Source organism: Callospermophilus lateralis, chromosome 4, assembly GCF_048772815.1.
Source record: "Callospermophilus lateralis isolate mCalLat2 chromosome 4, mCalLat2.hap1, whole genome shotgun sequence".
Classification (NCBI taxonomy): Eukaryota; Metazoa; Chordata; class Mammalia; order Rodentia; family Sciuridae; genus Callospermophilus; species Callospermophilus lateralis.
The window spans coordinates 6424469-6447925 of record NC_135308.1 but is presented as its reverse complement, the minus strand read 5'-3'; the positions used below and the strand labels follow the sequence as shown (position 1 = coordinate 6447925).

The 23457-nt window shown below is 49.1% G+C and overlaps 1 protein-coding gene across 5 annotated transcripts in view; it reads left to right on the top strand.

The window, feature by feature from the left end:
• Gata4 (GATA binding protein 4) overlaps nucleotides 1-18921 on the top strand; it is a 38703-nt gene extending 19782 nt beyond the window's left edge. The window contains exons 2-6 of one of the 5 annotated variants that reach the window (XM_076852252.2): nucleotides 11676-11842; nucleotides 12631-12756; nucleotides 16361-16448; nucleotides 17917-18065; nucleotides 18739-18921. In XM_076852252.2, the coding sequence (XP_076708367.1) occupies nucleotides 11676-11842; nucleotides 12631-12756; nucleotides 16361-16448; nucleotides 17917-18065; nucleotides 18739-18921 (713 nt within the window). Of the gene's footprint in view, nucleotides 1-11672; nucleotides 11843-12630; nucleotides 12757-16360; nucleotides 16471-17916; nucleotides 18066-18738 lie in introns of those variants that run through there. The other 4 variants (XM_076852250.2, XM_076852251.2, XM_076852249.2 and 1 more) reach the window with 4 other exon arrangements.
• Nucleotides 18922-23457: the final 4536 nt, after the last annotated feature.

Below are 23457 nucleotides of genomic sequence, written 5' to 3'. Positions count from 1 at the left end.
TGAACAGCACAATAAGTACATCCTCAATATTGTAAGCCATTGAGATTTGGGAGTTGTTACAGCATAAGATAGCAACTGCTCTTATGTGTTGTCAAACAGCACCAAGAGCAAGCAGGAGGATTTTATTATGTACTTTTGAACATGGCTATAGCAAGCCTAATATATTCAAGAGGATCTTTTCTGTATTTGTGTATAAATATTCTTGTTGAAGAATTGCTATTACAGCAAACATTGAAAATGACCAGAATACACATCAGTGTCTTAGTTTGGTTGCTATAAAAGAACACCCCAGACTGAGCAGTTTAGCAACACGTTTATTTCTAACAGTTCTGGGCTCTGGGAAGTCCAAGGCACTGGCATATTTGGTGTCTGGTGGGGGCCCTGTTCCTGGTTTGTAGGTGGTAATTTTCTTTTATCCTCACATGAGGTGAGAGAGAAAGCTCTCTTCTTGTATGAGCACTAATTTCACTCATGCATGCTCCACCCTTATGACCTAATCATCTTCCACAGCCTCCACCTCTCAATGCCATTATATAGGGGGGTTAGGATTTCAGTACATGAATGGGGGACACTGACATTCCGTCCATCAGGATAAGGAAACAAAAAGTTATAGGTTAATATAGAAAAAAACTAAAAATGCCAATAAAGTAGGTCCACATGTATCAACATAATTAAAACTCAGAGACATAATAATAGGCAACAGGAGATTGGAATGATTATTATCTGCAATGTTTTGTTTATTTAAAAATACCTGAAACAGCTGGGCATGGTCGTGCATGCCTGTAATCCTAGTTTCCGGGGGGGGGGGGGGGGGCTAAGGAAGCAGGATAACAAGTGTGAGGACAGCTTCAGCCACATAGTGAAACCCTGTCTCAAAAACACAAACAAACAAAAACAAAACAAATCTAGGATGTAGCTCAGTGCTAGAGCATCCCTGGGTTCAAACTCTAGCACCGCAACATACATGTACGCAGACACACATAACCCTAAAACAGGGGTTGAGGGTATAGCTCAATAATAGAGCACAACCCCCAACATCGCCCCCCTCCAAAAAAGAACACTGAAGCAAATGTGGAAAAGTGTTAAGATTGGGCAAAGCTCGATAGTGGGCTCATGAGTGCTTGTTACATTCTCTTTTTCTTAAGTGACTAAAATAGTTGATATGTTTATTTTAAAATGAAGTTTGTAGATTTAATATAGTGTGAAGGCACTGATGTAAAGTTAAAAAAATCCACAAAATAATACTTATGTTGTTCAGGAGTGTATTTATATATGTGTGTGTTAAAGTATGAGAATGAATCGGAAAGTTATATACTAAATCCAAAATAGTGGTTTGATAGGAGATAGCAAAGGGGAATCAAGAGGATTGTTATATTATCCTTTGAACTTTTCTGTCATTTAAAAAATTCTAAAAGTAAAAATTGCAATTAATGAAATAGATGTCTGGAAAAATAGAAAAATTGTTAGCACTATTGTCTCTGGGGAGGGGATGATGGTGACGTAGACTTTTTTTTTATGTGACATTCTTCTATATCCTTTTGAGTTTCTATAACAGTTATGAATTATATAATTTAACTGTAAGTCAAGGGAGGAAAACTCGACAGCATGTAAGTAAGAAGAGTCCGTGCCAGGTCACATGGCTGCAGAAGAAGGAGGCTCGAGGCCGCCTTTCCCAGTTACTTGGAGTTGGGGAGAGGAGCCCATGAGGAGTAGAGTAAGCAACTGGTGAACTTTCCCCCTCTGATTGCTTGTGGAACTGGTTCTGGGGAGGCCCCTGCCTTTCAGTGTGGGAAGTGTGGTTTCTGATTAAGAAGTAATGGATAGACTTCTTCACCTCAATGGTAGGGAGCCCTGAGTGGCACTTTGTTGCTCACGGTGCCCTCTAGGGGTAGGAGGACCCTCCTCTAGGGCGGTTGCTTACGAATATATGGAACACAGTGTTGGAGAAGAGACTGGGTCTTTCTTTAACCAGTCAGCTGCAGTCCTCAGCCCTTCTGTTAGACTAACTCAAATAAGAAAGGGTTCTTCAGCTTTAAAAACAAGCTAGCGACAGAAAAGCCACCAGTAGAAGAATAAGGTAAAGATTCAGCATTTGATCTGATATTAATCAGGATAATTTTCAAACTAGCAAGGACCTTGATCATCTGTGTAACACTTTCATTCACAAAGATCAACAGAGTGGAAAGGCAAACCGTGAACTGCTCAGGTGCATTGCCAAGAGAGGCTGGCTCCTGGCTTTGGGGAATGCAATCCTTATCCTTATTTTCTGTTCACCGTACCCAGAGCTGAACAGAGTCTTGCCAACTAGCCTTAGACTGCACGTTGCACGCACAAAGCTTGCAGGGTGGCAGAGCTAGTGGATTAGCAAGAGAAGAAGATGTAAAGTGGCGGCAATTGGAGCTTAATCCTGGTTTGATTAAGTAATCCACGAAAAACCCGAGAGGGGAAAACAGTCCCCATGGATAGATTCCTATCCCTTGCTCCCCTCCCCTTCTGAAAGGCGTAAATCTGCCCTGAAACGCCCTCCCTAGCATTTGGGCAATAAAGAGGTCACATTATATCTCCATAAATCTCCCTGCTGGCTGGCTGGCTGCTGCCATTCCCCAGGCCAACAGGAAGTTGTTTCCTCCTGACAGCCGCCGCCGAGGGCCTGGAAGGAAAGGGCTTTCCCTGCAGACCATTGTCTCATCCCCCAGGGAGCTGCCCTGGCAATTTGTTCAGTGTTTCCGTCCGTCCTGCCAGCCTGTGGCAAGATGGACAGGGCGTGCAGAGGCAAGCGGCCACCCTGGCCTGGCTGCAGCCACCTCCACAAAGCTTCGTCTTGGGCTTCTAATAAATAAAAGGAGCCAGGACCACGTGCATGGGTGTAACTGAGCAAAACTGGGCATTAGAAGCTGCCACAGGTAGCTGCCCATGCCGTGTATGGGCTCCCTGGTGGAACTAGGGAACCGTGAGAGGTGGCAATGGGTTGGCGACTTTAGGAGCAGAGTAGGGTGGAGAACCCACTTGGAAAATGGGTTCCATTTTCCTGTTTGGGAAATAAGATAGGAGATATGATGCTCTTATGGAAAAATCAGAAGATGGAACTTTCCTGACTTTATTTAAAATATCACAGCATGAAATGGGGATGACACGGATCCATGGCATATTTATTTGCTTTACTGAACATGTAAGATAATTATTTATTGCACATGGGAAATAAATTCTCATAGTACAAAAGACACTTGAGTGTGTATAGTGCAGAGCCACCAAGTGCTTCCCTGTATTATCCGTTTCTTGTCTGTCCTCCTGGAGATATTTTTTGTATATACAAACAACTCCATATGTAGGTTTTTCTCCCCTTCTTTTCCTAAGGGGTGTCTTCTGTGTTGGTCTGTACTTTGCTTCTAGGGTTTTACAGCATATATTGGAAAGTTTTCCCTTTCAGGACCTGAAGGTCTTCATTCTTTATGGCTACACAGTATACCTTGATTCCAGTTCCATACTAAAGAACACTGACATTTTTTCCAGTCTTCCATTATTGCAAAAAGTGCCACAGTAAATAAATATCCTTGTACCGAAACCTTTTTACACAGGTGTCTTGTATTTGCAGGGTAAATACCTGAAAGTGGAATTTCTGCATCAGATGGCACATACATTTATACTTTTGACAAGGTATAGCCAAATTGCCCTCCCATGGGCTGTACCATGTCACATTCCCCATGTATGCCCAGGGTGCTTGTTGCCCCACTCCCAGGGTACAACGAGATGAGAGAGGAAGGCTGGGAGGACAAGCTGGTGACTCAAGGAGCCAGGACCAGGGCCAGACTTTGTCCCCAGTGTGGATGACAGCAGCTCCTAAGTCCATTCTCGTAGTGCTGGGACTGCACCCTGTGTGGAGGGGCTTTCCTGTTCCTTCTGTGGGTGGGAAGAACAGTTGGTTGGGTTGCCACTCTGGAGGGGAGGCCCCTGGCCTCAGCGTGGAGGAGGTACTTTGTTGTTGTTTGTCTGTTTTTCTTTTTTGTTCTGTTTTGAGATGAGAGGATCCCAGGAAATTGAAGAAAATAAAGTAGACATCTTTAACCTTCCAAGTTCGATGCAGGGATGCTTTTTTAATTACCTGGTTGCTAAATTAATTTAAATCACGTTACAGGAAGAGAAAATCTTAAGAACATAGTCCAGTATGGTTCTCACTTTAAAAATCAACTCAAATTTTTGTACTTCTTATCTCAACTTCTTTTTCTTACCTGTTCCCCTATTATTGAGCATTTGGGTTTCCAGTATTTTGCCATGAAGGTCTTAAACATAAATATTTCTCCTTTAAAATACATATTGCAATGAATTATTAGAGCAGTTTGATTGCTAGAAAGAGTGGGCTGTTTTTTAGTGTAATGTGATGTCTCTCCCATATTCATCCATCTGTTACATACAGTTATATCCACACACACATGACATAGGCACAGGTGTGTGCACACAAACCTCTGACCCTGTGTAGATAGCTCTTGTAGCTTGCCTGTGTCCAGGAGTAGGATTTCCAAGTGACCAGACTGCCAAGGAGGCTAGGAGCAGAGCCCATCCTACCATCATTTCTGCTGCCTCCCGGACCCTCTGGGGTTTTGCTGAGATTGAGGGGTCATTGTGCGTTGAGCTTGTGTTGTGTGCACAGCACCGCAGGTGGCATGACCCAGCTGAGACCAATGCGGTGCCAGAGAGGGCGGGGAATGGGTCACTGACCTTCACAGGAGTGTAGGTGAGTCACTTACCTTCTTTGGACCTTGGTGGCCTCTTCTGAATGTTCATGGAGTTGCCCAAACATCACTTGCAGGTTTTGGGACTGTGTTACTATACTGCCCTCCAAAAGCAAACAGCCTCCACTGACATGAACCCACGTTGGAAGGAGTGGAGAAGGGCAGAGCTGGCCAGGAACTGGCTCACTGGACAAGGAGGAGACAGCAAGCCCCTCACCTGCTGATGCCCCATCAGGGCTCTCTTGGCTTAGCTCAGCCGTAACCATCAGCCCGAAGCCCCAGGAGCTAGGAGGTATCAGCACCAGTGTAGAACCCAGCATTTGGTGCACCTCTGTGCACCTCATTCCTGGCATCCTGCAAGCATCTTGTCTGGGGGTAGTAGAGTCATGTTCTTGGACACCACCGTGCTTTTCAGAGCAGTGGGGTAGTCTCTGTCCGTCAAGGACTTGTTCTGCGCAGCATTGGCTGTCCATGATACAATCATGGCGGAGGCTCAGTGTGAATCCCAGAGCCCCAAGACACTTCCCCTGGAGCTCCTGACTGACCCTGCAGTTCACAGGGAAAGCCGCATGCTGTCACCATATCCCCACGTGGGGATTCTTGACAGTCTTGAGATCTCATTTTGACAATGATGTGGTCTGAGAAACATTCCCTTAATAGAGGGCTGCAGAGCGTGGGAACAGAGGTGCCCGCAGTGGCAGAGATCAGATGGGAAGATGGTGTGCCTGGGGCCTGCGCTTCTTTGGGCCCTCCTGACAAATGCCCTGTTGTGACTGAGTCTTAAACTGCAGCCAGCTGCTGCCGCTGGAGAAAAAGCTGGGCCCTGGAAAGAGTTGTGGCATCGTAGGCAGAGCCGGTGGTGTCCTGCCTGTGTGGAAGAGACTGGCTGGCCAGTGGCCTCAGTCCCAGCTCTGCCATGTGGGCTCCTGGTCCTGGCCAGACCTTATGCTTACCCACATTCCTCCGTTGCCTCTCCTCTCCTGGGCCAGTCCCAGGGCTGATCCTACTGTGACACAGACCAGGTAGGGACAGAAGTAGATATTTGGGAGCTGTTAGACCTTTCAAGGGAGGAGCAGCCGGTCCACGAGAGGAGAGACCAGGGCTCCTGTCGACGACAGGCTGCACTTGCCTGCTGGAGTCTGGAAATGCTCTTGGTCTTGTAATCTGCAGGGCCTCTGCATGCCAGGGATGGTAACTCTTGGAGATGAGCTACAGATTCTTCCCCAGTCGTTTGTTCTTCCTCTTCCTCATCCTCCTTTGTTTGCCTCTCTCCCTCTCCCCCTCCCCCTCCCCCTCCCCTTTCCTTCCTTCTTGCTTCTGATGTTTCTCTTTCCTTCAGACTGTCTTGGCTTTTTATTTTTGAGCCCGAGTCATGTTTTGGGACGTGTGTCAGGCCTGCTGGCTCCCGGGCGCATGCCTGTGTTCTGTCCTTGGCAGCCAGAAGCAGGGCCCTGGCTCGGCAGAGCGACTCCAGCGCGGCCAGGCTGCGCAGCCTCTCCTGGTCAGCTCGCTGGAGCTTCCAAAATAGGTGCTCTAATGCGGGGCTGAACCTGCGGAGCCGGGGCCCTCCCCTCGCGGCCTCCTGTCACAGGCATCTGCCCAGCTGACAAAGCCCAGAAGACATAAGGCTCTAGCGCTGCCAGAAAAACCTCGGGATTTGTTTGCACCTCAGACCCAGGCGCCAGCTGCAGGGATGGATCTGGGCCTGTCAGGAAATCCAGCCCAATCCCTGGTGAACTTTGGATGTGATTTGGGGCTAGGGTTCAGCAAGGGACATTTAGGTGGGGTTAGGGACTTTGCTCCTGAAGCCCCTTCATTCTGCAAGAAGTTCTCGGGGCAGGTGACCCCCCTCTGCTCAGCCCAGGCAGGGTCTGACTTTTCCTAGAAGATTCCCCTCTGGGACCCCCCCTGGTTCCTCCCAGTCTCTTTTGGGGCACTGAATAGCTGTCAGGGGTAGTTGTCATTGTGTGTATGGATCCTCCTTCCCTGCATAGATTACAGAGTGACCTAGGACAGCAGAAATAGGGGCAGGGACTAAAGCCCAGGCCTGCTGCTGCTTGTCACAATGAATGGGATCATTTGTTGTGAGTTGTGTATTCCCGGCCCGTTTGCCCTTGGGCAGAGATTTTGGCTCCAACTTTTGTGTATGCCTATGTGTTCAGCACTTGTCACGGGGCACTGTATAGCAGACACAGGGCAGATGTTTGCGCTCTAGTGCCCTGGTCAGAAACCACATCAACTCCAAAACCCAGTGTGGGAGGAGGGTCCCTCCAAAGTGGACTCTGGCTCAAGATCCAGCTTTCCCAGCAAGTGGAATTCCCAAGTGGCATGTATGCCACAGGGTAAGACCTGGCTTGTGGCACCTGTGTGTCAGACTGGCACACAATCACCTGGCACACAGCCAAGCTTGCTGTCCAGCAGTCAGGAGACAAATCCTGCTTTGGGGCAGTACCCAGAGGTGTTGCCAGTCGAAGCCTGGTCTCCAATTCCCGTTTTCTCCCTCCCGTCCTCCTCTGCGTTGCCTCCTTGATCCTGACTTGCTTCCCTCTGAGAGTTCCTCAGGCCGAGTTCAGGTGGGTAGGTTTGCCCATTTGGATGCAGGAGGTCAGAGAGAGGGGCGAGTCTGGGCCTTCGATGGTGTCAGTTCCCTGGGAAGTCAGGACTAGGATCCTCCAACCTCCTGGATTCATTTTTCTTTCAGGCTCTTGAGTGGAGTTGTCTGTCATGATTCCTATGCTTATTGCACATCGGGAGACTGGATTCATTTCCCCCTTTTAAAAGAATTTTTCTTTTCTTTTTTCCAGTACTAGGGATGGAACCCAGGGCCTTCTGTGTGCTGGATAAGCACTCTACCACTAAGCTATGACCCAGCCCTAAGAAAAATGTTTAGAGCAGGGCATGGAATGGCAGTGAGAAGTTAGATTCCATCCCTAATTCATTTTGAGCTTTTGATTGCTAAAATAATTGTTAATTGATACTTCCTGTGAGCGGCACACTCTCAGTCTTGCTTCGGTTGGCTGTCTGCCTGCAGACTCAAACTGGGCCAAGCCTAGGAGCAATGTGCAATTCTGAGCATGGCTCCGATGGCTTGAGAAAAGGTCAGATTCCTAAATCTCCCAGCTCTTTTACCTGTCCTCAGCCCTCCCCAAGCACCTGCACCGAGGTCTATCCCTGATGGTCTTCCCTGCCTCCTGCCCCCTAGCCCCAGCCTCCCAACAATAATCCATCACCGTTATCTCATTGGGTGTTTGCAAAGCACTCTACAGCCATTGTTGTAAGTTTTTCCTCTTATTTGCAAAGTGCTTTACAACTGTTATTAGGAGTCTTTGCTCCCCACTGGGTGATGCTGACCCACTTCCCAGGGTTAGGCTTCCACTGCCTCCCAAGTGGTTGGACCAGTTCCCCTGATGCCTGGTGCTGGGTGGTGGGGCTGTCACCAGTCAGAGACATGCCACACCCTCACTCTTGCCCTCTGGGAAGTTCCTCCCAGTGCCCTTCCTGAGAAGGACTAAGGAGAGGTTGTACCTACCTGAACTTTGTGCTGGCGTGGGGCTCACAGCCTGCCACCTTACTTCCCCTAAGCAGCAGGCTTTGAACTTTATTCTCTCCATTCTTCAGCCCAACAGAGAAATAACTATGTGTATTAGTGTCAGTGTCAGCTGTAAGAGGGTAAAATTGTCCCTTCCGCATTTTAGATTGGGAGCTTGGAGTGATCTGTTTTCTATTTTTTTTTTTAATTAGATTTTTAAAAACAGGGAGGCATGGCATTGCAGAATGGTGTTTCTGAAGAAGTGAAGTCCGTACGGTCTGACAGGAAAGGCTTTTTGGTGGTAGACTTAGCTACCATCACAGTGTCGGTGGAGTTTTATGTGCTGTTTTTCAGTTTAACATTATGGAATCAGCATTTTCTTCTAGAGCTATATTGTCTTTGTAATAACAATTTAAGTTTTTAATGTAACATTTCATTGAATGAGTTGGATGGCAAGATCTTGTAGTAGAAGGTGTGGAGGCCTCTGCAGGTTTGGAGGTGTGTGGTGGGGGGTTGGGGGTAGGGAGCTGACCGGTGCCTTAGGGAAGCATGGTCTTCACTTCCCTGGCTGCTGCTTACCACCAGCCCTTCTGCCCGGGCTGGACATCCACACTTCCTATCCCAGACCAGGGTATATTCTGAAAATGGATTGTGTAATCCTGTTACTCGTTATTGATATTGCCCAAGTAGATACTAGCATTCTGAGAGCAAGGTGCCCTCTTAGCTCCTGTGACAGCTATTGGCCTGCTTAAACAGCAGATGTCTGGTAAATATTTGTCAGTGACAAATACATATTTGCCAACCTCCAATGACTTTACCTGACCAGTAAAATGGTTCTGACTGTGTAGCCCATTCTTTGAGGCAAGCTTGCAGGAGTTTGGAGGCGATCTTTGGGTTGGGTTCTTGAGGCAGGGAAGGTAGTAACCAGCAGAGAGGACACATCCCAAGATTGTTAGGTCCCTTGCAAAGATCCTGTCCCCCAGTGTGAAACAGTAAGTGTACAGAGAAGAATGGATCTCTCTTTCCCAAAGAAGAATAGATGATGAGATTTTTGACTATAGTTTAAATGAAGCAGAATCGGGAAGAAGCTGGTCTACTTGTCTTTAAAAGGAGCCAAGTGTAAATCTTTACCTGTTAGATCAACAGACTGAGATCCTTATGAATGAAATGAAAGAATGTCTGTGATTTTCTTAAAAATGACAGGATGAGGTGGAAAAGAGGGAGAAGGTTTAGAAGAGACAAGATTGGCCACAAAATTATCAGAAGCCGGATGGTCAAATAAGAGTTCGTTTTTTAATATTCTGTTCAATTCTGAGTATATTTACTTTTTCTGTAATGAAGAAAAGTGGAATAAAATGCTGCACTAAGTTAGGGCTGAAAAGGCCTCAGGCAGGGTTTAAGCTGGACTGCTTATCCTGGTCCAATTTTGAGACTGTAGTGCCATCTAGTGTTTATTGCCAGCAGAACGCTGGTATGGCCCGCTGGTGTCCCTCCTGTCTTGGTCGAAGGTTGGTCTGTTGAACCCCTGGGCCTTCTATTTCCCTCATAGGGGGCCTGGGTCTGGACAGAGCAGTCCTGACAGGCCAAAGGCAAAGGCTGTGGAAGTGGCAGTGATAGCGTTGGTCCAGGTGGGGGCAAGCCATGGACAGGATCACCTCAGAACGCATGACCTTGGTGGAGGGCCCTGAGTGTGACCCAGGTGTAAAAATAGCCTCTCAGTGTGACGGCTGTGTTAGAGCCCTGGCCTGAGCAAACAGCCCCTCGCACCTGCACAGTGTTTACTTGGTGGGGACACAGCTACCTGTTTGCAGGTGCAAATGACTGTTTGTGTACCCAGAGTTGAGGGGAGGGCCCCTCATTCTCCTCCAGTCACATTCCCTTAGAGCTGGTAGCGGGGCCACTGAGTTAGTAAAATGTGCAGCCTTCGACCCAGGCTGGGCCTGAAATGGGGAGAGATTTCACCTGGCATCCTGCCTCCCAAAGAAATTACCCTTTTCACTGGAGAATCCACCTTGCCTCTGGCAGCAGGACAAGAAAGACCTGAAGACTAAGGTGGCTGTGTTTAGGGACAGAAAATCAGAATAGCATGAAGTCAGGGACTTCTGCAAGTTGAGTCCGGCTTTCTATAGAATGGAAGGAATGAGAACACTGGCCTAGCCTCTTTCACCCAGGCAAGGAGAAGGGCCCTCTGAGGAATTTGTCACCTGTGAAATTCTGTAGAACTGGAAGAGAAAGCAAAGTAACAGATGATGGCAGCCTTCTGAGCCCATCTAACTTGCTCTGAGGTGCTATTGCTGGGAATAAGCACCTTTATTTTACGTACCAGTAAATAAGAAAAGATTTCAAGGACACAGAAGATCATGCAGATATATTAAAGTAGGGAAAAAGAGAAAATAAAGTCTTTCCTGCAGAGGAATTTGAAAATTTCAAAAACTCAAGTAGAAATCAATTCCCTTTGACCTAGAAATTGTACTAGTAGCCAGGCATAGTGATGCACACCTGAAATTACAGTGACTTGGGAGGCTGAGGCAGGAAGATCACAAGTTAGAAGCCAGCTTGGGCAACTTAGTGAGACCCTGTCTTAAAAAGAAAATGCAAGTACTGAGATATAGTACTGCATAAAGTAAAGGGTAGCAGCAAATGGAGGATTCTCCTTCTAGGAGAGTATCCTAAGGAATTACCAGGAATGTACAGATTTATGTAGAAAATGAGCAATATTTACAACACAAAAATTGGCCACTGGACAAAGATTAATTATTGAATGATAGTAGTTAAAAGATAGCATATATATGTGATGGACTATTACACTGTGATAAAAGGAGTTTATAAAGAATTTCTAATGTAGGAAAAAGATTCGAAGTTAAGTAGCCTGAACTCAATTACTCAAAAACATATGCCTCCTTTAAAACCTTGCACAGGATATAATAAAGCAAAATGATTGTAACACTGCATTATCTTTACAAATTTTGGTACTTTGTGATTCTCCTAATGTGAATATTTACTATATTTTTATTCGAAGGGAAAAAACAATCTTAAATTTGAAAGAAAAAAGGGAGAGAAGTTTGAGCAGTCCTGGTTAGATGAGCCCCTGGGTTGAAGACTCAGAGGGAGAGAGTGTGAGCTGGGCCCTGAGGTCTGGATGCGCCCCTCCCAGCCTTGGCAGCTGGGCTTTGGCTTTTTCAAGAATGCCCTGCCAGGGCTGGGAGGGCAAGGAGTAAAAGCGCTCACTTCCCATGCAGCCCGGGACCCACTACTCCAGGTGAAGGTCAGAGTGAGGAGGAGGAGGGCAGCCACAGGTGGTCTTCCTCTCCTTTCAAGGAAAAGGCGTCTTTCTGGGCTCTAGACTCTGGGATGGAGGTCTGCTGGACATGAACAAGGCTCTGATCCTGTGTGCTCTCTCCTGTTTCCCCACCCAGTAGACATGTTTGATGACTTCTCAGAAGGCAGAGAGTGTGTCAACTGTGGGGCCATGTCCACCCCACTCTGGAGGCGGGACGGGACCGGGCACTATCTGTGCAACGCCTGTGGCCTCTACCACAAGATGAACGGCATCAACCGGCCCCTCATTAAGCCCCAGCGCCGGCTGGTAAGCACATGCCAACAGTCCCTCCACCAGCCTGGGGAAACCACCTTGCCCCTCCTTGGCACCTGGCTCCAAGGCTCTCATCCTGGGGGGGGAACTCTCTGGTTTTGAATTTGGGAACTCAGAGGTGTGGGTTGAGGGGGTTAGGTGGGTGGGGAGATGGGAGCATCAGGTAACTCCTCTCCTTTAGAGTTAGCTCAAGTTCCAAGAATGCACCAAACCATCTAGTGCAACCAGCCCTGTGTGGAATTGGAAAGTGAAGCCATGTGCAGGACGGTCCACCCACTCACAGACTTGGAGTCTCCTGACCTGTTGTCCTACCTAGCTCCTGGGTTCAACCCAGAGCCTGCTTCCTTGTTTTCAGTAGATCAGTTAATAAAACCCAGAGCCTAGGAAGGCTGAGGCTCTGGTGTTCGATCCCGACTGGCTTTTCTGTAGGTTGGGGAGGGAGGAACAGGGGATAAACCCTGAGTGTCCCTTTTGAGGTCCGTCAAGTTCTTCCATTGCCCTTCCCAAACCCGGAAGCAAACATTAATTCTACTTTGAGAAGAAGCTTCTCTGCCTGCAGTGCCCGGTTTTTGGATGATGTCAAATGATCGGACTAGACCCCCGGCCTCCAGGCTGCACTGCACTTTGCTGGCACTGCAGAAGTCTTGCAGGCTATGAACGGAACCAACTGGTCTGAGATGGCACCCAGTGCCCTGATGGCCTCCTCCTGCCACCACTTAGGAAGACAAGCAGCAGCCTCTGCCTTGCACTTGGACACAAAACTGTTTGTTTCCTGTTTGCAGTCCGCCTCCCGCCGAGTGGGCCTCTCCTGTGCCAACTGCCAGACCACGACCACCACGTTGTGGCGCCGCAATGCTGAGGGTGAGCCGGTGTGCAACGCCTGTGGTCTCTACATGAAGCTCCACGGGGTGAGTGGACTCTGAGCCTGCCTCACCCACGCCCCACCCACTCCTGTTATGCCCCGCCCATGCCCCACCCATCTCCTGTTATGCCCCGCCCATGCCCCACCCATCTCCTGCTGTGCCCTGTCCACAGACCAACATGCCCCGCCCAACGCTGCCATCTTGCAGGGACTCTTGAAGGACCAGGAGGTGTCGAGGATCTTTCATTCCCATCACTAAAGTTTCACTCTTCTTTCCTTCAGACTAGACTTTTTTGTTTTTAATTTTTGTTTTTCGTTCTTAAATTAAAAAAAAAAAGACTTACATTGGGAAAGGAATCTTCGCCACTGTGCTGGTCTCATTCAGTTTTCACATTTTAATTCCCATTTTACAGATGAGACTATAGATAGTAGCTCAGTGGATAAAATGTTAGCTTGTGTAAGGATAAGTGTTTGGGGCTGAGTGTGGAGGCCCACGCCTGTAATCCCAGTTACTGAGGAGGCTGAGGCGGGAGGCTGGCAAATTGCAGCTCAGCCTGGGCAGTGTAGTGAGACTGTCTCAAAATAAAATAAAACAGGCTAGGGATGTTGCTCAGTGGCAGATTGCCTTTGAGTTCAATCCCCAGTCCCTGGAGAAAACACAATAAAACAAGTGTTTGAGGTTGGGATGTACCACTGTGGTAGAGCGCTTGCCTCACCTGCATAAGCCCTGGGTTGAATCCCGATACAGGCCAGGTGGAATGGGGGGGATTGACTGTTCATTTGGAAAACAAAAGTAAAACATGACCTCCACTTGTGCTTTAAACAAAAATAAATTTAGGTGATTTAAATACACTAAATGTAGAACATCTTTGTAAGAAAATGAAAATACTGAACAACAAAATATTGTAGTGAAAATACTAGAAAAATGAAATATATACAACAAAAATGCCAGATAATAAAACTAAAGAAATGTAAGAGGAGGTATTATGTAACATTGGGCATGGGAGAAGAACTCCTTAAGCAAGTTTTTAAAACTCTTAAGCATTTAATTGTTAAACATTTAATATTAGTGTATGGAAAATGACACCTAAAGAAAGTAAAAACTGGTATGCACATAATATTTTCTCAACATAAAAAGTTCCTGTGAAGCTCTTTACGTTCTGATTTGGGACAATTTCTATTATATAATGTTGCATTTTGTTGTTTTGATTTTTAAGGCAGGGTGCAGAGCACTGTACATAGTATGGCACCATTTTTATAAATGAAGAGGAAAACATAATTTATATGTAGGTGCTTATAATATGTACAGTACTTCTGGAAGAGTACATAAGAAATTGGTGACTCTGGACGCTGAGGCAAGAGGATGGAAAATTCAAGACCAGTCTGGGCAATTTAGTGAGACCCTGTCTCAAAACTAAAAAAGGATTGAGGATGTAGTTCAGTGGTAAAGCACTCCGGGGTTCAATCCCCAGTACTGAAAGCAAAAATATCAAAGAAAAGAAAAAGGAAGAAAGTAAAATAAATAAATTGCATCATGGGGTACTCCAAGAAAAGAAATGGGTAACAGGGTAGTGAAGTGGAGCACAGTGGTAGAACATTTCTTAGTATGCGCAGGGCCCTGGGTTCCATCCACAGTACCACAGGAGGAGGAAGAAGCAGGGTAAAGAGGGAGGAAGGGAGGAGGAAGGGAGGAGAGCAGGTGGAAAAGAGGAGGGGAAGAAGAAGAAATGGGTTTAGAACCAGGGTTAGGAGAACATTATTTTCACTGTACACTCTGTACCTTTTACATGATCTACGTACAGATCTTTCTTGTTCAAAGGTAAACTAAAACAAAACAAAATAAAAAAGAGAGCCTATAGCCTAAGAAAAGTACAGTTGGTCTTCCCCCTACTGTACCAGATGGACAAAGGGCACAGAAAACTCACAGGAACCAGCCAGACAGCCATGGAACACGCACACATGCCAGGCCCACTGGGAACCAGGCAGTGTAAACTAAGGCAACCTGAGATTCCACTTTTGGCAACAATGATGGTAAAAGCTACTGCTGGTGTGAATCTGGGGAAACAGGCACGCTCGTGTATTGTTGATTCACATGTGAACTGCTGCACCTGTTCTTTAGGAAGCTAACCTAGCAACACTGGTTCAGGTTGAAAACACACGAACCTTTGCATATAGCTGCTCCACTGTTGGGAAAACAGCTTATAAAAAAATCAAAGAAGCACTACATGATAACATTTGAACCATTCATTGCTGTCTTCTTTGTAGTGGCAAAAACTAGTTTAAAAACTTCAGAGCCCCATAAAGAATGATTGAATAAATTATGGGACACCCCATAATGTGCAATATTGGGTAGAAATGTAAAGATAATAAAGCCATGTATCTTGATCTGTAAAATGAAAACACACACTGCAAGTATTATGTATAGCATGACTCCATACTATAGGGGCTGGGGGACCATCTATGACCTCGCAGATAGAGATGGCGGAAGGGGCCGGTGGCTGTGGAGGCCCAGGAGGTGACTGGGGGGACGACACTTGCCTGCTGTGACCCAGGTCACATAGGTTGTTGTCTCTCTCATATAGCCGGTCCATGTTCGTGTCTTTGCAGTGGTACTTGCTTTTCTTTCCACGTCTGCAGGTGTGGCCTTTATTAGTTCTATGTGGCAGATGAGCATAGAGTAGACCAGGGCTAGCAGATTGGTCCCGGCTTCAGAGAGAGCAGATGTGGGGAAGGCACAGGATCTAAAGATACTGGAAAGGTGCCCTTGGGCCTTTGTTAGCCCAGAACACTTGCTTAGGCCCCTGTGAGGGCTCAAGGGTGTGACTCTATCAGTCACAACTTGCTCCGGCACCAGGTGCACCTGGTGCTGTCCTTGCACAGTTCTCAGGGGGCCTGGCCATAGCATCGTCTCTCTGGTGTCACCTGTGCGCTCCCCTCCACCCATGCAGTCCATCACCAGCTCCAGCAGGACTGCAGGACAGAGCTAGTGTGATGGATGCTCGTGTCTCCACTCCTAGCGCTACCCCAGCTCTGTCTGTTTTCTTGGTGTCATTATTACTAGCACCCCTTCCTATTTCTGCAGTGCCCTGGTGGGATGACCAAGGCTTTTGGACATTCCGTTCCTGCTGCCTAAAACACCTGCCCTAGTGCCTCCTGCCTAAAACACCTGCCCTAGTGCCTCCTGGGTGTCACATTCTCAGCGAAGCCCTCCTTGATAACCTCATGCCTCTCTTCTCCAACCCAGGACACAGTATACTGTTTCCTCTGTTTTCCCACGTCACTAACAGAGTCTGGTGGTTTTTCCGCATCTCTCTTTCCCACTAAATGGAACTTCTGGTGGGAGGGAACTGTGTCATTTTCTAGTTCTCCAGGGTCTAGCAAAATACCCATCATATAACAGGTACCCAATTAAAATTTTTTTTTTCTGATGCTGGGGATCAAATCCAGGACTTCCTGTGTGCGAGGCAAGCACTCTACCCCAGGCTGCAGCCCTCAGTGTGTTTTTAAAAGTAGATTTGATTCCTTTCTCCGGGGAGTCCCAGGGGCCTGGGTGCTCGGCCTGGGTTTGCAGAAGGTTGCTTAGGTGTCACCTTCCTGCAGTGCAAGGTGTGCAAATGGGAAGCCACATGTATTGACTTGTGACCCTCTAGGTCCCCAGGCCTCTCGCGATGCGGAAAGAGGGGATTCAAACCAGAAAACGGAAGCCCAAGAACCTGAATAAATCCAAGACAGCAGCAGGTGAGGCACTGAGCTCTGCTGGGTGAAGGGCCAGGAGCCCCGGTGTGAGGAGCACCTCTCCTGGGTCAGGCCGGGCCAGCCTGGGCTGCCAAGGGGTGTGACAGCCCCACTCATCCTTGGCTCTTGAGCACACAATGAATAAAGTTGCCATGGTACCTAGTGGGAGCTTTCGGAGCTGGCTCAACTCTAGCTGGGGTCTGATTGCCATCAACTGCGATGGCCAGTGGGACCAGTGGCGGGCCCGAGGCAGAGAGGAGCATGTTGCTTGGTTCCTTCGTCTTTGGTGCTATGGCCAGCCCAGAACTCAATCCCTTTAGCTTCCTGAGAAGGACCAGGATCCTCTTAGTCTTTTTCTCTACATATTGACCTATGTCTAGGTGTCATCATGTCACCTGGTGCTTTGTACTTCAGGAAGCTCTTTTGTCAGTAGTGTCTCAGTGATCCACTCGGGATCCCAGAGAAACGGTTTATTAACGCCATCTTTCTAATGAGCACGCAGACTCAGAGAGGGCACAGACTTAGCCAGAGTTACACCACAGCTATTCATGGGTAGAACTGAAATTAAAGCCTAAAGTCTTCACACACCAGGGTTAATAGTCTGTTCAATATAACATTCTGCCTCTTAATTCCTAGGTTAGTAAGGAGGGTCACTAATGTCCCCTGTGCAGGCATTCCCTGTGCCACATGGCTCCCAAGTTAAGGATCTGACAGGTCAGTGCTGCAGTTGCAGAGAAGATAAATTGGCTGATATGATGAGGAGCTTCTCTTCTGCAGCATGACAGTCAAATAAATCGCCATTTCCATCACCGAGGACAGGATGGGAATTCTACTTTCTAGATTCACCATTGGCTCACTCCTTCTGGCAGAGATACTTCCTGTTGAATCTCCTGCCTCACACCAGTGGTCCCCCGTGTCTCCCTCCTCCCTGCTGCCTGGAGCTGCAGCCCTGCCCCGGCATCACCTCCCTTCCTTGCATGCAGCCACATGGGCACAGCAAGCTGTTCAGTTCAGCCATAAAATCCCCTCTCCAAGGAAGCCGGGTTTGGCAGTTGGACCTGCTCTGAACCCACACAAGGGCCATTTATCCTGATCAGTACGACTGTTCGCGTTCTGCTGTAGCGATGTTAATGAATCCGATTGTGGGTTGTTGTCCCAGATGCCTCTGGAGACATTCTATAGTATACGGTGTTTGCACTTTTTGAAATCCAGATCTTAAATTCTAAAACACATGTGGCCTCAAGGGTATGGGATGTGGGGGGAGAGGACGAGCTTGTCATTTGGAAGAGTCCCCTTGGAATAGGACACTTCTGCTCCATGTTGAGAATGGTGCCCTCCACTGATATGGACCCCAGCTTCTCTCCCTGGCAAGTGTAAATAAAGCCATCAGCAGAGACTGTCCGGCTCTCTCAAAGGGCCACTTTCCCAGTTCCCTGCCCTGAGCTGTGCCTCCTGGCTCCCCCTGTTCTAGGTGCTTCCGGCAGTGAGAGCCTTCCTCCCACCAGCAGTGCTTCCAGCAGCTCCAGCACCACCACCACCACCAGCAGCGAGGAGATGCGCCCCATCAAGACAGAGCCCGGCTTGTCATCTCACTATGGGCACAGCAGCTCCATGTCCCAGGTACCCTGTGGGTGGGGCGGCAGGGCTGCACGGGGGAGTGGACTCCAGACCCTGGGTGCAGCAGGAGCTGCCCCCAGACCTGCAGAGGGCCAACAGGAGCAGCCCCCGCGGGGCTACCAAAACCCTGCCCCTGAGCCCTCCGATGGCTTATCAAGCCACAGCATTTGGATACAGCTGTAGCACACACAGCTGGCCCTCTGTGCCGTGGCCTTTGGAGACAAGGAGAAGGTGCCCAGATGCTGGCACCCAGTTGGGAAAGAAGGACCCTGCTGGCTGGGCACAGGCTGGGAAGCTGCAGAGGGCAGGGTGGGTGCAGACATCAGGCAGGGTGCTGTTTTCGCAAGGTCCCTCTTTGGGTTTTTTGGTACTGGGGATGCCACTTAGCAGTGCTTGTTCCCCTGGGCCACATCCCAGCCCTTCTTGTTTTGAGACAGGGCCTCACCAAGTTGCTCAGAGCCTTGCTAAGTTCCTGAGGCTGGCCTCGAGCTCTCAGTCCTCCTTTCTCAGCCTCTTGAGTTACTGGGGTCACAGGCACGTGCTGCTCAGGCCAAGTTTCTCCTTGGATGACATGATGGGGTCAGGGGGTCCCAGCCGACCTTTACCAGTCCCTGCTCTGGTCCCCGTGAGCCCTCAGGCACATCCCACTGGCCTCATGGTGCTTTCTGCCTTGCAGACCTTCTCCGTCAGTGCCGTGTCTGGCCACGGGCCCTCCATCCACCCGGTCCTCTCCGCCCTGAAGCTCTCCCCACAAGGCTACGCATCTCCTGTCAGCCAGTCACCACAGGCCAGCTCCAAGCAGGACTCTTGGAACAGTCTGGTCTTGGCTGACGGTCACGGGGACATAATCACTGCCTAATCTCTCCTCCTTCCCTCCTCAAATTCCTGCACGGACCTGGGACCTGGGGGCCGCCCTCTGCCTGGGAAGGACTCCAGAGCAACTGGGAAGAAACTTGAAGTCGACAATTGGTTCTGAGAAGTGGGAGTTGGATATTCTCAGATGCCTTTTCAAGGTGGGGTCTGGAAAGAGCCCACACTCTGCACTCTGACACAGACCAGCCCACCCTTCACGGCAAGCACAATAAGTCTCCTCCATGGAGTTGGCGACTTCTTTCTCATTCCCTGTCCCACCTGGCCCCACCCCTGAAAGAGACAAGATGTCCATCTCCCCTGCTTCCCACTGCTGTGGCCCAAGGTGGTGGCTTTACCATTGTGTTCCCAGCACTGGGGTTCTACGGGCAGCTGATGGGGCAGGGCTCTGGGACCCCCGCTGCAGCCTGAACAGGGCATCTGCTTGATGTGTATTGAATGTGACAGGCCCCTTCGGGCAGCCTCAGCCCTTGCCCAACACTCCCCTTGAGGCACTGCACATCCCTGTATCCCCACGGCTGATCTGAGTCCAGGAGCACTGGGTGCTGTGCAGAGGTGACTGAACGCATCCCGGGAAATGGAAGAGAGACCTGCACCCCTGCACCGCGTGGCGTCATCAGATAGCTGTTGGGCAGTGCTGCCGTCCCCAGTCCATTCCCTGCTGAGGGCTCTGCTCCTTCCCTTCTCCCACCAGGGCCTGTGACATAGAAATCCCTTCTGCTGTCCTGAGCAATCCGGCTCTGTCTTCAGCCCAATCATGCCTCCTCTTTGTCAAAGCGAGAGCTCAGTAGTGTAGCCGAAGGGCAGACCCCAGCATCCTCTGTTCACCGCATCCACGCAGAGGGGTACTGAGAAGGGACAGAGGTCCTGCTGCCAAACTAACTGGCGAACACTCATCCTCGACGCCCTCCGGGGAGTGCACCTGGGGGGGCACGTCCTGCTCGGGACTCCAGCTTGCTTGTTCTCTGAGCCTGTGGATGGTGGCCTGGCCAAGTCACCAACACCTGGACCTGCGTTCTTTCCCTGGCAGGAACCTTCTATCTGGGAGATGAGAAGCTAGAGAGTTTGCAAGATCAACACAAAGCAAACAACAAAACTGGCCGAAAGAAAGACAAGGGCTATAAGAAGACTCTGAGGGTGGGCCTTGAGGGGACATGCAGCTCCCAGCTGTTCTGGATTGGCCTCCTTCCTCCACGCTGGGCTCCCAAAGACTTCCTCCCTGTCCTCGTTATCCGCAGAGCCGCCCGCCGAGCTGCCCGCCGCTGACTGTGGCCTCACTCCGCCCACCCCAGACTCCCAGCCCCACCCCAGCCCTCCTGGCTGTAGCAGAGTACCTTTGAACCAAGATTCTGTTTTAATCATCATTTAACACTTTTCCTCCCTGAAGGCTGCCCCTCCATTCCCTCCCGACCCACCAACCTGATAACATTGTCTTAAGGTGGAATGGCTGTAAAATCAGTATTTAACTAATAAATTTATCTGTATCCCTCTTGCCCTCTCCCGCTCAGGGCTCTTTACGGGAGGGGAGGGCCCTGCTGTTTTCTTTTTCAGGGGAGCACAAAGGCCTCAGGTGATCCACTCCCAGCTGCTTCCACCCAGTGTCCTTCATCTGGGTTGGCAGTCCCACCTCTGGGTGGCCGCAGGGGCGAAGGGTGCTGTCCCAGCCCTGGTACTAACAGGCAGTCTGGCTGCAGTGTCCTAGGGCAGGGCTGGACCAACTGCTAGCCCAAGCTCCTCTGTCTTCACCTTCTTGGGAGACTACAGTTGTCACCCTGGTCATAGGGGCGCTGTTAGAGCTCCACCCAGACCCTGGGAGAGTAGGTGCTCTCCCTAGCACCATCCTCCCGGACTGAGCTGTGTCTTAGAGGGGAGCCCTGAGAGTCCTGCCGTCTGCTGCTCTTCCTCAGGAGTATGGTCCAGACAGGCCCCAAGAGGGCAGACGACGCACGCTGAGAGGAGACTGAAGCATTGCTGGCTCTGTCCAGGTGGCTCTCCTCCTTTGGCAGAGGGATTGTTTTTTCATCTTACTAGTATGTGGGGAGGGGAGAAAGGTTCCCAGGCCACTCGATTCAGCCCCCTAGGGATGGGATGGCCACGCAGATGGTTGCCTTCAGAATGGTCCTACATCTCACCTGGCTTTTGCCAAACCTCCTGGGCAGTTGGAATCATTTAACTTTTCATAGCATCCTAAATATTTTCCAGCAAGTAAGAAACAAAAACAAAACAACAATGACAACCAGAAATCCACTTATAACAGTTCTTTATTTTTCTTTTTGTATCAGGGATTGAAACCCAGGGTGCTTAACCACTGAGCCACTTCCCTCAGCTCTTTTTTAATATTTAGAGACAAGGTCTCATCAAGTTGCTTAGGGCCTCACTAAGTTGCTGAGGCTGGTTTTGAAATTCTTGCAATCCTCCTGCCTCAGCCTCCCAAGCCACTGGGATTACAGGCATGCACCACTGTGCCTAGCAACAACCATTCTTCTATGTGACACCATAAGCTCTTAAACTTGCTGTGCAATCATCAGGCCTATCCAGTGAGCTTCTACCCCAAGGATGAGTACCAGATAACCTGAGTATAAGTAACTGGGTAGATTGAAGCCGGGTGTAGTGGCACATACTTGTAATCCCAGGCTGAAGCAGGAGGATGACAAGTTGGAGGCCAGCCTCAGCAACTTAAGGAGACCCAATTTCAAAATAATAAAAGAACTGGGGATGTAGGGGAAAAAATTAAAATAAGCTAGATTCAAAGCCAAAAGCTACCTTGGTGGCAGAAAGCATATGATTTTTATGATTAGATCTTTTCTTAAACAATGGGGCCACTTCCCTTCAGCAATGACTTTCAAATCAAAATTCCATGGGATAGCAGAAGATAACCTCGTTCCTCATCCAGTTATAAGTGGTACCAACCCAAATAAGATACCACAGTCTCTTGGCTCCCCAGACTGCCTGCTTCCCCAAACCAAATACATCCTAGGGTAGGGGAACTGCCACCAATGGGGACAGTATAAAAGAAGCCACCTCCAGAGAGTTGGGACATGGCTGGGGGGAAAGGAGAGTGGGGATTGTAAAAATAGCATCATTAGGATGAAAGGCTTTCTAGTGGGGCGATAAAGCAGCCCGTGAATGCGTATCTATGGAAGAAACCCCTCATGTCACCCTTGGTCATACTCTGGCTGTGATAGAATCTTTTTAAGCCCAGGGTAAGTCATTTTCCAGTTATAGAGCATTAATCCTGACATTTGGATGCCCTTAAGAGGGATAAGCCATAGCTCGTTAGCTATAATTGTGCACCAAACAGCAGGGATCTATTAGGATGAACCCCCACCCCAGACCCCCAGACTTGACGTGCTGACTGTGTCAGCTTTCCGTCACTAGGACAAAATGCCTGAGATCTTTAACATCAAGAGTAAAGGTTTCTTTTGGCTCACAGTTTTGGAGTTCCAGTCTAAGACCGGGTAGACCCATGGCTTCGGACCTCTGGTTGGCAATGGCAGGAGCACGTGGAGGAGCAAACAGCTCATTTCATCTCCAGGACACCAAGGGGACAGGAAGAGGCCAAAGGCCCCCATGACCTAAGGACCTTCCTAGGGCTCCCCTCCTGAAGGTCCCACTGTCCCCCAGTGGCACCACCATGGGACCAAGACTTTTTAACACCCACACCTTTAAGGGGTCATTCAAAGTGTCAACTATAGCACTGACTTGTGCACTAAGTTTGTGAAATACAACCATTGGAGTGACCATGGATGTTCTGAGGTTTTTTTTGTTTTGTTTTTGAATCATATTGTGACATTGGGAATGACTCTTCAGATTGCCCCTGAAATGCCATCATTCCACAATCATGCAAATGTGTCTTGTCCTATAACAAGGACCAGCTTCAAGAGCGTCCAGGTGCAGCTTGGGAAGTGCTCTCTTCAGGCACCTGTCCCTCTGGTCCGCCTGCCCCTCCAGGTGTCGCTCTCATCCAGTTACTAAGGCTTCTCTCCCTTAGCCTCCAGGGGCCCAAGGCCACCCTGTTATCTCTGGCTCCCGTGTGACTTCTGTGTTTCTCTGATGGCCGTGGCAGGGGCATTTGCAAAGAGGCTATTGATTTGAAAATGAGAGGGAACCAAGTGCAAAGCCAAGAGGACATTAGAAGCCTAATATTCTGAGTCCAGTTCCCCTGGCCTGCGCCTTGCTACCTCATCCCTTGGCTGGCACCCCCAGGACTGAGGGTTTAGTTTTCCAGAGCAGTGACAGCACAGCTGTGCCCTCTGTCAACAAGAACGTGGAGGGATCATGAAACGCCTGTGGGCACCCTGGGCTGGTGAAGAGACCCAGGTGAGGAGGTCTTCAGGTGGGTGCAGGAGGCAGGTGGTAGATGAGGCCCTCACCTACAAACCACTGGATTCCTAAGAATCCACAACAGAAGTTCCAGTCAGCTCAGGTCAACTGGGAAGTCAGTGCCTCCTGGTCAGTGAATCTCTGAGCATCAGGAGTTAACTGGGCCAGCTCTGCACTGGGGGCCATGCTTGCAGGCTGTGTT